The 15,360-nt window shown below is 41.1% G+C and overlaps 1 protein-coding gene across 1 annotated transcript in view; it reads right to left on the bottom strand.

Annotated features, from left to right (window-relative positions):
- Positions 1-23: 23 nt before the first annotated feature.
- TAF15 (TATA-box binding protein associated factor 15) overlaps positions 24-15,360 on the bottom strand; it is a 19,210-nt gene continuing 3,873 nt past the window's right edge. Inside the window, exons 2-16 of the mRNA XM_042879454.1 lie at positions 15,138-15,174; positions 14,301-14,349; positions 14,026-14,116; positions 13,830-13,947; positions 11,259-11,542; positions 10,316-10,430; positions 5,071-5,105; positions 4,410-4,442; positions 3,802-3,911; positions 3,151-3,280; positions 2,410-2,499; positions 1,013-1,097; positions 834-922; positions 615-717; positions 24-391 (exon numbers count right to left, since the gene is read on the bottom strand). Of these exons, the coding sequence (XP_042735388.1) occupies positions 352-391; positions 615-717; positions 834-922; positions 1,013-1,097; positions 2,410-2,499; positions 3,151-3,280; positions 3,802-3,911; positions 4,410-4,442; positions 5,071-5,105; positions 10,316-10,430; positions 11,259-11,542; positions 13,830-13,947; positions 14,026-14,116; positions 14,301-14,349; positions 15,138-15,174 (1,409 nt within the window). The 3' untranslated portion in view covers positions 24-351. The remainder of the gene's footprint in view (positions 392-614; positions 718-833; positions 923-1,012; positions 1,098-2,409; positions 2,500-3,150; positions 3,281-3,801; positions 3,912-4,409; positions 4,443-5,070; positions 5,106-10,315; positions 10,431-11,258; positions 11,543-13,829; positions 13,948-14,025; positions 14,117-14,300; positions 14,350-15,137; positions 15,175-15,360) is intronic.

Genomic DNA, 15,360 nt, shown 5'->3' with positions numbered 1-15,360 from the left:
AAGGCACTGGGAAACGTAAGATCTCACAAATAAAACAATCAGCATTTATTGTTGTATTACAAAACACTTTGTATTTTGGCAATATTTTACAGTTTATCCTTTTCCTTCTTAGGGCCTGTTGAAGAGGTATGGAAGGGAAGAAAAGAGGAGAAAGTTGAAATTAGGATTAAATTTCCATGTCTCGCATAAAAAAAATCCTCCCAAACTGCCCCAGTCCCTCCCACCAAAATAAAAATCTAGTTTCACTCAGTTCAACTATCTGAAGAGGCCATGGGTGAAGCGGCAGGCAAAACTCTGGCAATTTCACTATCCAACGGGTCAAGAAGACAAACAAAACATTCACAGTGGTCTTCAGTATGGTCTGTTACGTTGATCGTTTCTGAAATCGTTCCTGAAAGGGAAAGAAAAAGTCACCAGGAATCTCTGAAGCACATAAAGACAGTCCTCTCAGTCAAGCATCTCTACAGCTACTTCTGTGTCGTCTTCTGCTTATGGACACCTTTAACCAACAGTGCTCCCAAACACACCCAGTAGGCAAACTGACTTAAGAGCTTCAGAAGCTCTTATCTCCAGTCGGCGTTGCACAACTAAGCAGGGGTAAAGAGACTGCTTACCTTCCTCCCATTTTACCCCCATAGCCTCCTCCTCGATCGCCACCTCTGCCACCACGCCCTCGATACCCCCTTTCTCCTCCATATCCACCTCTGCCACGGAAATCTGGAGGAAGATGCACAGCGACACATCCTTCAGGTTGTTCACAAAGCTGAGGACGTCATTCACAGCTTTTACGCCTCAGAGGAGACGCAGCAGCTTGCGGGGATCTTTTTACACACCTCCTCCTGATGGACGTGAATCCTCTGGTCTGGGCTCACCACATTGGTTGCAGGAGTTCCTGCGAGCGAAGTTCATGTTACCACAGGACCTGGGAAGGACAAGGATTTCCCAGACTTAGCTGCTAAGAAACTCAGAGGGCTCACGTGAAACACCACTGCCCGATCAAAATGACACTTACGGGTTAGGACAAACCCAATCACCATTTTTGGGTTCCCCACTTCTACCCTGGAAGCCCCCACCTCTTCCATATCCACCTCGTGAACCTGTAGACAAAATTATAATCAGAATAAAGGAGGAATAGTGTTTAAGATTGATACATGAGAAGCATTTATTAAGGACTGCCACTGGCTTCAAAAATTAAGGGACAGACAGACCTTCCACGTGGAAGAAAGAGTAGGTAGGCAATCTCTGTACTGATATTAATCACTACGAAAGGGACAGTAGGAACTGTGAAGGAAGAGCAGGAGGCAAACAACTGCCCCCTCTAACATTCAGCCTTCAAGAATTACTTTTCTGATGCTGCATTTACTACCAGATACAAGATAACTGAAGATTTGGGCAAAATGGCAACAGAAACTTCAGCCACTACCAAATCTCAGCAGAGGTTAATGTATGTGCAGAGCTGAAGTACAAATGCTTACATGGACAGATTTAGAACTTAGGGGAGATGGACAAAAAAGCAAGAGCAGTGTGTGGTGGCTAGAAGAATTTGCCCCAACACATATTTATTATACATTCTCTTTCAGCAATAAAAGGAAACCTGATCACCTTGAGTGGCCAATGGTTATTATATAAACCACTGTGTGCATTAATGAATTTCCATAAAAATGTAACAGTGTATGATTGTATCACCTATAGGGCCTGACTCAGTCACAGAACAAAGTCCCTGTGTGGATTAATGCCAGGATCCATCTGACACAGCCACAGGGACAACACAGCCACAGGGACAACACAGCCACAGGGACAACACAGCTCGTGCTGCATCAAAAAGACCAAGAACTTTTTTCCCAACTGAGAATTTTTCATCAGGTTCAAAATTTAAGAATGCAAATTTGTTGGCAGCCACTAAACAAAAGATGCTTCTAGTCAAATGGCAATTTATGTCCAGTAGGCTACTGACAAAACTGTGTTATACAGAGAGCCAGGGAAATTAACATCTGTTTAATTAAAGCAGTTGGGCATCCAACTGCTTCTCTAAGTCAGCAGCAGATGAATAACTTCCCTTGCTTAATACTATCTGGAAACACCAGAGTATCTGAAGACTTTGCAGTTAAAAGCCACATCTGTCTGTGTGGAACCTGCAGATCCTCAAAGTCATCATCACTTCTTTGTAAGGAATAGTGAGACACAATGGAGATTTTCCAGTTGAAAAGGAAAGCACAAGTTCTGTGCAGTGCATAAAAAGCTTACAGGTCTCAGTTTTACTTAAGTTGGTTCAACGCTTCTTACTTACTGCCAGAATCCCAAAGGCTCAAACGCTTTGAGAAATCACTGCTACAAAGTCAATTCTCTTCATAAATACTGGCAGTAAAAAGCATCTCACTACACAAAACAAAGGATTTTACAGAGTCCCACCTCGACGTCCACCACCTCCACCTCCTCTCATGAATTCAGGTCTTCTAGTTGCAAAAGAAACTTTGATAACATTGCCATTGAATTCTTTTCCTGTGTTAAAACAGAGAGAAAAATTAATAGAGCTCCCAACAACACAGCAGCAAGTTCAAGAGAACAGAAGTGATGTGCAAATGCAGGCTGACTAAAAAGCCTTTAAGAAGCAGGCAGCATGGAGTGAATGCCTTAGTTCAGAATGCTCTGTTCAAATTGTGAGATGACAAACTCTTTCTTAATAATTTTTATGTAAACCAAAAGATAAGGCTTTTGTACAATGCAAGAGCCAGTGCAAAAATGAAACACTGCCAAGTAAGGGAAGACATAACATTTTAAATACAAGATCTCTGTTCTTCATGGATGCAAGGTTTACCAGATAGCAAGCAGGGCTATATGGGCACCTAATATAGTTATATTTGCTTTACCCTCCGAAACAAAAGTAAAATCTTATTTTATCAGCAAAACAGTGTGCCATGACAGACCTCCACATACTACAATTCAAGTCCAGAAACTGAACTTTAAATCAGCGTATTGCTGGGATCTGCTCTTTTCCACTGTTGAGCCCATGATTTAAAAACAATATGCACTGTAATTCTCCACAACATACGTGCAAAGCAGTTGGCACAACGTTGCCATCGCCCTTGCCAAAACCTGAATGTGCCACCCACAACACTAAGAACAAAAGAAGAGGTGATCAATCTCACGCACCATCAAACCAGTCAATGGCTGCTTTGGCAGAAGGAGGGTCATCAAAAGATACCGTTGCTTCTCCTTTTGGTTTGCCAGTATCCTTATCTGTGTACAGATTTATCATAGGCTTGCCAGTCTTTTTGTTGGTCTGGAAAGAGAGGTTGTATACTTAGCAAAGGACAAATACTGGTAGAGTCAGAGCATAAGCTGTAGCAGAGAAGTGTCAGTAAAAAAACTGACAGCTCTTGGAGCTAGCTTGCAGAAAGGTGCTTGTGATGGAAAGACACTTAATGGCTGCTCTCCAGGAAGTGATGAGGGGCCTGGTTCTCACAAACACTGATGTTAAGAGCAGGAGGCCCTAATTCAGAACTGCAGAAGCAGAAGTAACAGCCATAGGAACACAGAAGCATACTTGCTGAAACATCAAGATGGTATAACAGATATGGAGTTAGTGACAAGAGTTTAAAAAACTGAAAGACACAGAGCAACCTGAATGGCACCACCAAGCTGGCTGATTTTCAAATAAGCTGTCACTACCCAGACAGAACTATTATCTCTAACTTCTGGGGAGCCACAGCAAGCAGCTGCCTCAGACAACATCCATCACACCTCCAATACACCAACTGCACGTCCTCTTCCTCCCTACTAGAGATTTCTCACTTCACATACCTTTATAATGCCTATTTGTTTGAAGTAGTCTGCCACTTGATCTGTTGAAACATCCTCTCCAAGTCCTTGCACAAAGATGGTGTTGTTGTCAGAGTTGTCAGACTCTGAATCTATTAAAAATAAGCTACAGTTACCACGCATCTTCATGGTAGCAACAAAAGAAATATGTGAAGCTGAAGTCCACTCTTCCCAGCAGCAGACACTTATAGCCCAAGGATAACTTGTGTGAGACAAAAGATGAGAGCACGATACTGAGGTTAATGCTGCCAACTTCAGCAGTGCAGGCCCAGCTGTTTGCCATGCAGCCAGACATCACACCCTCCCAAGAAATGCATGTTTTAAATAATACAAATTCACAGCAGCAAGAGCAGTCGCTCGGCTCAACCTGATTCACGCCTCATCTGCAAGTTCTTACTTGAGGCAACAAAAATCCACCCCAAAATTCACATGCTCTAAAGGAGAAGACATTTCCCTCAATGAAGACAAGCTGCAGCTAAGTCACCTTTGAGCCATGGGAACTGCAGCCACATCCATGTTTGCAGACATACTTTTTAAAAGCAATGACCTATGAGCAACAATCCACTCCCACCCACTGCTTGTTTTCTTACCAGCATCTGATCTCTGCCCATAATCTCTCTGACCTACGAAAGAGGTTCAAAAAAAGAAGAAAAAAAAAATAAAAAAAGAGAAAGACTATTTTTAGCAAAACATTTTCAAGCAACTTCTTTTTTTCTTTTTTTTTCTTTTTTTTTTTTTTAGAGACAAGAAAATATTTAAAGCATGTATGCAATGCATCTAAGATCTAAAGCATCAACCAGAGGTTTAGAGGCCTTTAGATTAAAACGTTCAACAGAAGGATTGGATGTTACTGTGCTCTTTAACTTGCAGTGTGTGGCAGTTGCCACACTGATGCTATGCTGGTGTTAGCTTGCAAATGCTGGTTGTCAGATCACCAAGCACTTTACTGAGCTGTTGGTTTTTTCCCTTCTGGTACCTTTCTAGAAGTATTTGTAAGCAACAAAAATAATTTTTAAAAAATAATATAGAAAAATAAAAATCTAGTGAACATCACTGTCTCCACAAATTCTTTCATGCAATTTGACAAAGCAGAAATCTAGCTTACTGCTAAATGGTTGGCTATTAAAACTGACCAACACACCAGCCTCACCAAAACACTACAATGCTTCTACGAGACAGTAACAAGAGATTGGTGGCTTTTAGATTTATAAAGAATTTCCACTGAAACATTTTTGGATACTCGGCACTTACCACCATAATTTTTGAAGCCACCACGGTCACCACCACTGCAGAGGAAAAATTGAAGAAATGATTTCTTCCTTAAGTCTCTATGTGCTGAGCCCAAGGCTCCATCTACAGTTCATGAGAGTTACTGTCTAGCAGCTACAGCACCATCTCTACGTTCTGCTCTCTGACCATTCACGTTCAAAGACTTTAACACATGAAAGTCAATCACCTTCCAGGGTGACGCACTGGAGAAGAGGAATCCTAAACAGTCATTTAAAAGTAGCCCACAGACACATCTTTGTTTCAATCCTTCCTCCCATCCCACAAGCCAAAATGACTGCTGTTACAAACCGGGTTTTAAAACAGAACCGTTATTTTCATGAAGGTTAATGGGGTTTAATTGCAGATGTAATTGCTGCTTTGGAATAATTGGTACTTCAGTACTTTCCTATGAATAAGAAGAGCTAAAGGTGATTAACCTGTCGTTATGCATTTATATTTTTATATATATTTAAGGTCCCCTCCAGCCTAAGCTGTTTGATGATTCTGCACTGGGGGCAAACAGCAGTAGCAGCCATCCTGAGAAGGCTGAGCAGGGAGCTGCTGCACTGCTAGACCTTGGCACTACAGAGGGTGTGTGCATGTGAGCTTCAAAAGCAGAGCCTGGCAACTTTTCGTTCATCCATTCTGAAACCTGTGGCACAAAACGCAGACCACTTTAAAAGATGACACACAGCAAAGTTCAAAGGTTAGAAGGGAGATCTGAAACAGAGTTTTTAAAATGTGTTCGTGCTCGTAGGAACTGGAGATGCAGGATCTTAATACTAATCCAACAATCTAAACCCATGCAGAAAATAAGTCCGCGACCAATACAGCCAATATCAGACATGAGGACTTCACTTGAGATGTCAGGGGAAAAATGTGTGCACTGTGATTCTGAGAAGTGATGGAGCTGGGTACACAAAAAGCACTGGAAGACACCTGGCTTTGTCATGCACTAACTCTGCACCTTGGGCTGAGTGTTAGGGCAATTCAGAACTTCCCAGTCACTGTTAACTGATGTCTGTTGAAATGTGCTTTTGCCCACATATGCTTCAGCCCATTATCTTCTGCTTAGTCCCACCTGCCTGACCCAACCCACACCCCCATCTGTTCAGTGGCAGATACCTTTGATGACAGATGAATGCTTCCCCTCATTTTCCCCCATTTGCAAGTCCCCAGTTTAAAAAGCTGCAGTGTGTTACACGCCTGGGATTGGCAGGCAGAGCTACCCAAGGTGTTCAGGAGTTAAACATGGGAGCTGGCTGTGAGGAGCTACTTTCAGTCTCATATTTACCCCTCACTGAGACCAGAAACATAAACCTCAGCCTCAGCAACTGAGCTAGCTCCCAAATCGACATCAGAGAACACGTGGAATATTTCATTTTAGCATTTCAGTCTATTGCTTCCTCAGCCTTGCACACAGACCAAAGAGATGTGTGGCCAGATGCAGTTTGAGGTGTGACCATCCTACATTAAGGTCACCAACAGGTTGCCAAGATTCAGCAATGCCACCAACATACATAACAAAATAAAAGAGACTGAGACTAAACTGCAAGCAGCCAGAAAGCACACATTACATCTGCACGGTGATCAAACTCACTGCTAGGAAAAACGCATTGTCCTCTCCTTCTGCATTGGGTCACATTTAGACATCGCCTGCTCGAGTGGGAATGAGGTTCCTCTGAGCACTGCTTGCTTCAGCTGGGAATCCCTTCACATTATAGGCTCAGTTACATGGAGAGCACAATGCCATGCAGACAAGAAATACACTCAAAACATGCTAAGATATTGGCAGAAGTGAAACTAAATTCAGGAACCCAATTTCAGCCCCCAGCACGCATCTGTGTCTCATCAACAGCGTGGGAGTTACACGTAAGAATGCGTTTTTCCATACAAGAGGTAAATGCCTGCTGCACCCATGATGTCACTGACAGATGGCTTTTCTGCTGCCCATATTTACTGACTCTGCTCATGTTTCTCCAAATTCCACATAAAGCTAAGCTCAGGCAGATACATTACAAGGTAAATATTAATCTGAACACAAACCACTCTGTTCCAAGAACCATCCGCATTACCTTGTAGTTTCTTGATATCCCAACAAGCCAATTCCTACTCACACTAACTAGCACAGCAATTAAGTTGCGTAATTAACTTTTTGCTTATAGTGCAGCAACTTTCAATCTCCAAGAGAAAAAAAATCTATGCTGAACAGAGTTCTACCCTGCACCTGTTTAATTCCACCAACACAGTGCATGAGCACAGGCAGAGCTTCTCCCATTCAGTGCAGAGTCTAAAAAAGAGGGGCAGTGTGGGTATGGCCACTCAACTGAGTGAAATCCTTCATTCTCAAGACCTGCTGTACCTGCTCTCTGGCCACAGGAGCTCGAAGATGAGCCTCTATTACTACTACAGGTTAAAAAAAAGGTTCTGCTATTAGCCAAAATATCATTTATTGATTATCAGTACTGTAGTACTGTCCAACTCTGTGCTGTACAGCTCTGCACAAGCACAAAAGAAAAATGAACATTCTCTACAGTACATATTTGGATCATCCTAGTTTTCAGAATAATGATTCATACCTGAATGTTACCATCTATGTTTTAGAATACTTTATAAAGGATACTTGTGGAAATCAAAGCTCTCAGAATTTCCCAACGCTGATTTGATTTTACCCCAAATACTCCAGAATTACCTTCTGCCCTGCCAGACTGCTGCAGGATGCCCTGCATGCAGGTAACAGGCCATGGGGCCAGCAATAATCCTGCTAGAAAATAAGACTGCAGTCGAAAACACTATTATCACTGTACTGGACAGCACTGTGTCAGCAAGGACATTGTGAGCAGGATGCCTTCATCACCCACCACCACGGAACAGATGAGGCAACGCAGCTGTAAGAACACCAAGCACTGGGCAGTGCTGACTGATGAACAACAAGCTGCAATGAGATCTCCCTGCTTTGCACTGCCAGGAAAGATGAAAGGGTTTTTTTATTAACATCTAACCCAAAAGGGATTTATTTGCTACCATCCCAAATTAGTAACGGTATGTTTTTCCTCACAGTGTCATGAAACAAGAACTAGATGCTGCTAAAACTCCTTTACACATTATTTTCTAATCATTATAGCCTGCATTATTACAGCAGTACAAATATTTCTGCAGACAAGATGGTTAGATTGGTATTTCCTGATGGCTCTGGAATTTAAGCATTAAAACGTGATCAAAGGAAAAACTTGAAGTATTATCCAGTTGTAGGAGATGGACACGACGCTCCTACACAAGCTGCTTTTAGTTAAAATACAGAAATCCAAGGAAACAAAACCAAAAACTACCCTGACACCCCACATTTCAGCAGGATTAAACATGGCTTCTTACCTGAACTTCTTTCCCCCCACTGATCATACGGCTTGCTATTTCATTTGACCTTTTATGCTTTTCCAGTAAGCACATGGCTTTGCTAAAACGTGTCAGAAGGAGAATCCCCAGCTATAATTAGGCAGAAAGACTGAGGGAGTATTTATGGCACTGCAGTTTCAGAAGAATCTTCACTGCAAAAGGCACTGCAGTCTGCATCACTGAATGGAAGCAGGCAGACTTCACAACACGCATCCTAACGCCTTCCCACCTCAACACAATTTCCCCCTCCCTCCCATTCCCCTTCATTCTTTCCCCTTTTTGGGCTCTGAAATGCAGTGATGTATCATTATCCACATGGATGCGCACAGAAAATTTTTCTTACAGTCTGGAAAACCATGGCATGGGGCTTCATCTTCACAGACATCCATTGCTCTTATCTCACAAAGACAGGAGTTTGTTTCAAAGTGATGAAGTGTACCAAACGAGTGTTTTTTGAAGCTCACATTCATTTCCCACATTGGAAAGGGCTCAAGTAATTATTTGATTTTATTGTATTTTAAACAGATTATATCAAAGGGGTATGAAAAGCCCTCATTTACATACAAGAGTAGGTTTTTAAAAAGTTCAATTTCAGCTATGGATGAACTCAGACATTATTTAGCTAGTTAAGTTCATGTTATATAAAAACCCAGCACATTTTAATATTAAGAAACTACTATGATGTTCCTAGCCGTGCTACCATGCCTGATTAGGAGAGGTCCATCTATATCAAAACAGCCATAAAGTACAACAGGGACCACCTCGGAATGAGGAAAACTTTAAATATGGCTTAAAAAGAGATACTTTAAAAAATAACCAAGTCTTACCACGTTGTTGAATTTCTTTCTTTAAACTTTATCAGCTCAAATGAACAGCAGTGCATTACTGAAGTTCTTTATCTGGAGTTTATGCAATAACCCAGAATTCTGCAGACTATTTAAGGGTAAGTGATGTTGGCAAGCAATGCTTCCAAGCTCAATGGAAGCCTCTCTATTCTTACTCTGCATCAGCAAGCGTTCCAAATACCCCCACCATCAAGAAGGTACATAAAACACAGCCACTTGTGACTGTTCAGTAAGAAACAGCAATGCTCTTTGGCCTAATTCAATGAGATCTAAAGCAAAGGTCCCAGTCTCTCAGACCCATGAATGAAATCATCCACAAGCACAAAATTAAGCATGTGCATCTACTTTCTTGACAGAAACAGGGTCAAAGGCAATGGAAAGCTACCTTCTCTGTGGGTATTTAGAATTTACCTAAAGCAAATGGATTTAGACTGACAGCTAAACCAATAATAAAAACTATTTCAATGGAAGCTTAAAACTGCAAAAAAAAAAAAAAAAAAAAAAAAAGTTAAACTTTTGATTAAAATTATATTTAGGAAGCTGAAAGATAATTAGCCAACTCTAATATAATGATTTGTCATCAAAGTCACAATACTTCCTTGCCAAAGGCTCAGCTACCTTAGCTGTGAAATTTATAGAACTGTCTCAGACCTTGGCTGTTGGTTTTCTCATTCAGCAAGGATTTTCACAGGTTTTAAGTATCTTATTTCAAGTGATGGGTTCTGGCAGTTCTTTCAATGCAGCTAATGTAAATAAGATGCAGCTATGTGTCATAACAATCAAACACTTCAGTCTCAATCTGTCTGAATGTGTAAACTTTACCCGAGCAAAATGCATCTCTTTGCAGTGCAGAAGGGATTTTAGAAACCAACTACCTTTCCCTTTTTGAAATCTGAAATCTATAGGGAAACGAGAAAGAAATTTTAAAGCAGCTGAATAATAAGGCCAAAGGGGGAAAGAACTGCAGGCACTGGAATGAGATCACTTACCTATATCCAGACATATGACCTCTTCCATCCATGTCATATCCCCCTCTACCTCCTCCCTGTGACCCGCCATATCCTCTATTATCTTCTCCATACCTGCTCTTTTCCCGACGATCATCTGAAGGAAACAAAGCAGACAAAAGATGAGCAAACTGCAGTTCAAACTGGGGTGCTGTGAAAATTCCTGCTCTACATTTTCTTTCTCTTCAAGTCTGCTTTCCAGACATGAATGGCAACTCCTAAATATCCCGCTTCCATTATCTACTCCAGGAAATAGCAGAGCAAAGTTTGATTTTGCTCCTCTTATCTCCCTCAGCCTCCAGTGCTGTGTGGTATCTTGGAAAGTAAGCACTCTGTACTTCAATTTTAAAATAAACACTACATTTCTCTAACATTAATGGCATATCATCTAAGATACACTTTTCATTCTCCTTCCCACACAGCCTTCTCATTTTGCAAAAGAAATCACAGAAGACAGAGCAAGGATAACGAGTGTGGGCCCTGCTGCTTGAGCCAAGATTTTGCAGAAAATGGTCTGTCTCAAACTCCTCATTTCCATCTACCTCAAAATTTACAGACGCAGCATGAAGTTGGAATGCAAAGTACAAAAGCTCCTCATGACTCATCCAGACTTTCATACAGGAAAAAGGTGCAAAACAGCTTGGAAGAAAATCCCATCCAGACCTCGTAGGACTCAGTGGTCCCAAACTCTGCAAGGCTGTCTCCAACAGGTACAACCACAACAGTTTGAGGGCCCCAGTGTTTTTTCATTCCTGTGTAATGCACTGAAAGTCTTAACATGTAAAACATTCCCCCTTAGTATCAACATGGAAAAAGAGCTTTAAGCATTCATCAAATCAACCGTCCGTGGAAGGAAATCCATCTATTTCACACTGCTTCCGTTCAATGTTACTAACCAATGCTTAATTCAATCTGTTAATTTTACCTTGGCTGTTGTGGCTATAGCTTCCCTTCTGAGACTGGTAGGATTGCTGAGAATGGCCATATGAGCTTTGGTGCTGGTTATAGCCTGACTTTTGGTCATATGAGCTCTGGTGGCCATAGCCCGACTGCTGGTCATATGAGCCCTGGTGGCCATAGCCCGACTGCTGGTCATATGAGCTTGACTGCTGGTCATAAGAGTCTTGGTTTTGTCCATAGCTTGACTGCTGGTCATAAGAACTTTGGTGCTGACCATAGTTTGACTTTTGTTCATAAGAGCCTCTTCCACTTAAAATAAACAGAATTTGTATTAATAGCTAAACGTTCACAGAATAGAGAGCAAAGTAATTGAGGAAAATACATGACATTGCTGAAATTCCCTGGTCACAGTCACCTCCCAGTCATTACTGGCATACTGATATGAAAACACTGTGCGTCCCATCTAGTTTCTGCTGGGATATATCTGACTTTAAAGAAAACCGAGGCAGAAAAATGTACATTGCCATCACCTCCAAGACATCCTCAACTTCCTCCCAAAGAGTAATTATCAGCAGTGCTCCCCTTACATATCCCAGAATAAGGCTTGCTTTCTCCCCAGTAGCATGACAATAGCTGATTCTTAACCTATGACCACTAAATGCCAAATCCATCTCCGTACAACACAGTGAGAAGATACTCCCTGCTCATGCTGTATTGTGCAGCTGATATTTCCAGCACACACAAAACCCCAAAACTTTGCATTCACTGAACTGCACCCTGCGTATTTCTGGACGTTCTGCCATTTTGCCAAGCACTTCTCCAACTCTTGTGATGTCCTCAAACATTCCTGTAATCCTTCCCACTCAAATGTCATCTACCTATAGTACCTCACTGACTTTGATCAGAATCATCATCACTTTGATATTATAACTGAATGTGTCCCTACATTCTGAGCAGGAATCATCCATTACTCTTCTCCAACTCCATCGTTTAATCAGATCTATAACAACCACAATGAAACTTCACCTCTACCATATCACCCAAGGCTACTTACTAATTCACACAAGGTAGAAGCAAAAGCATTTCAAAGAAGTAGGTATGCAAGAGAACTATTGTTCCAGTGGGGTTACCTGTCATAGCAAGAAATTACGTACATTTATGAGAAATAAATTGCATCCAGGAAACACTGACTGTTACTCATCCTTTTGTCTTCCCCCTAGGTACTTAGTTGTGGCTTAAATGCATTGTCTTTTGAGTAATTGAGATTAATCACTTTGTCACCCTTCTCTTCCTCATCACTTCTCACACCCTTTTTCAAAAGGTGAGGCACTGTATTTGCCATTCTCCAGTCCTTCTCAATCTTACTTACTCCCCAAAAAGCAAACAAACCAAATCCACAGGAAACAGAAACTTCTACAAGAAGTTTCCACTAGATTTTCAAAAACTCTGCCCATCAATCTCAAACTATCCCATCCAACTAAGTACTTAATTATGTCATCATCCACTTCAGAATTATCATCATTTTTAATATACCAGTTTCTCCTTATTACAACCGTACAGACAACCAAAACTGAACCATGTACCTGCCTTCCTTTCAGTGACACTCTGAGTGACAGCACCTGAAATTCAGACAGCTTAAAACCTTACTTGCCTACATTAAGATGTTTTGCAATAATTACTACAAAAACAGAAACCAAGTACAGGTTTGCTGAAGCCTAAATAGTTTTACAAGCTTGCAAAACAAAGTCAGAATTCTTGGACTCTGAACACAAGAATGAGGCTTATTATGTACAGTGCAGTTTTAATAGATAACATGACTCTCATTAAAGACTGGCTGTAAGAAGTAACCTTGGAGTAAATGCACAGAGTTTGCAAATAGGACAATAAAGTATTTTAGCACCAAGCTGCTTTTCAAGTTCTTATGGGGTTGGGCTGAAAGAATACTTTCAAAGTTGTATTATTAACCCTCCTGCAACTGAGTACAACTACATCTAACAAAGGACATACATTTATGACAGTGTGAAGCACTGAATCTATGACTGCAGAGTGCATATGGACATTTAAATCGATTGAAGAGAATATAAAAGCATGTTTTGAGAATCCAATTTGGTTGGAAAAATAGATATCTCTTAAATGGTATTTCTAAATACTTTCCTCTTCTTTCCAGCAAGAAAAGACATTCCAAGCCATAGAAGACATCTGCAAATCTAAGAACTGTAAGGTTACTGTAACTTTATGTAACAAACAAACAAACAGACAGATAACTGACCCAACTTTTTCTTAATCAAAACACTCTCTACCAAATCCATTATTTATTGAGGTCACTATCCAAAGGCTTTCTACAATTCCTCTTCCCCTGTACTGTGGCTTCAGGACAACTACACTCATCCTTCTTATCTGAAGAAATATGCTTTCCCTACTTCCTATTCTTTGAGGCATTGAAAAGGTCTTAAAACTGTGAATTATTAGACGTTTGTCATTTGTTTTCTTGTTTTTTATTTTAACAACTATAGCACAAAACTTGTTATAGTTCTAGTTAAGAATACACGACTACTAGACAGACTTTAAACAGGCAATGTAATCTCAGCTTTCTTACCCTCTAGACGACCCTTTCTGCTGCCCCTGGTTGCTGTAAGACTGCTGGTTGTATGAGCTCTGATTCTGATTATCATAACTGGACTCGTCATCATAGCCATGGGAATCTTGTCCGTAACCTTGAAATCGAGGAAGAAATCTTTCAGTAAATATTCACCTTTTAGTTACTGCCAATGAACGTGACAAGACACCCAAACCTGTTTGATTTTGTCCATAGCTCCCATGATAGTTTCCATAGCTCTGTCCGTAGGAGGAATTGTCTCCACTCTGCCCATAACCAGAATATCCCTGTAATTTGGAGCACACGTTTAAATGAAGCATAAACCCCAGAGCAGGGAAGCACAGCTTTCCTCTGCCAGACACAACTGCAAACACCAAGGGCAGCTGAGAAGAGATTCCTGCCCAGCCCACACAGCGCAACCCAGGAAGAATCTTTTTACACCAACTTAGAAACGCGTTTTTTTAAGCTTACCTGTGTTTGTCCATAACTTTGATTGCCCTGGTTGCCATAGGATGAATAGCTGTAAGAGAAAAAATGCAGTTAGAAAATATTTATAGCGCCGTCCATGTCGGCTGGAAAGCATTTTGGGTGCTGTTGTGAAAATCCTCCAGTTGTAGGCATGTTAGAAACACGTCAATAAACGAATGGTTACCATGGTCAGATGTCAGAGCCATAAGAGCTTATTTTAATGTCTGCTCTGTTTCAAGTGTGAATTTAAAGCACATGGGCTTATTGCTGTTTGATAAACTACCAAGAAACTCAGATAAACACAGTGTTATCCATGGTTTTTACAATGCAGTGCTATCCATGGTTTTTACACTTCTCTAGGAGCACTTTCATTTTGCTGATTACACCATGTACCCCAAACATACAGTTTTTAAATCATAAAACTATTAACAGTTTTCCCAGGTTTTTTTGCCTTTTTAAAAAATCCCTATTCTGGGAAAACCAAACAGTTCTATGGCCATCACCTGCGTGTCTATGAACTCTGATTAACATTTCAGGGAACAGCTTAAGGCAGTCTTATGAAAAACGTATCTCTGTATTTGTGACATTTCAGATTACATCCCCTTATTGTCTTTCCTGGGTGAATATCAGCTTTTTGTCCTGTTTTTAAAGACCTCTTAATGAAGGCCCATGGCTCCATGGCTTCCTGCAACTGTAGGGTGCAGAACGTATCAACACTATGTAGTGTTGAAGCAAAGATTGCAGAGTCTTGCTGGGAATCCCAAATGGCCTTTTATTTTGCATATTTATTTGCTAACAGGAAAAAAAAAAGAAAAACAAGAAGAAAAAAAACATCCATACCTCTGCTGGCCTCCAGACTGACCGTAACTTCCAGAATCTAGAAAAGAAGGAAGTCATATTGAGAATTTCTAATGGGTGTCTTGTTCCTCTCAACCTGATATCAAAGGCAGAAGTCTGGGGAGAGGGAGGAAGGTGCAGTGAACAGGGGGCCCACTCTCCCAGTAGAACCAGGCAGCTCCTTCCTCATCCTCAGACAAGAGGCCAGGCGCACACAAGCACGGCG

This window comes from Lagopus leucura, unplaced genomic scaffold, assembly GCF_019238085.1.
Source record: "Lagopus leucura isolate 7727_CA_CO unplaced genomic scaffold, USGS_WTPT01 Super-Scaffold_100024, whole genome shotgun sequence".
NCBI lineage: Eukaryota > Metazoa > Chordata > Aves > Galliformes > Phasianidae > Lagopus > Lagopus leucura.
The sequence above is the reverse complement of the archived record's forward strand: the minus strand, read 5'-3'. Positions and strand labels throughout refer to the sequence as shown.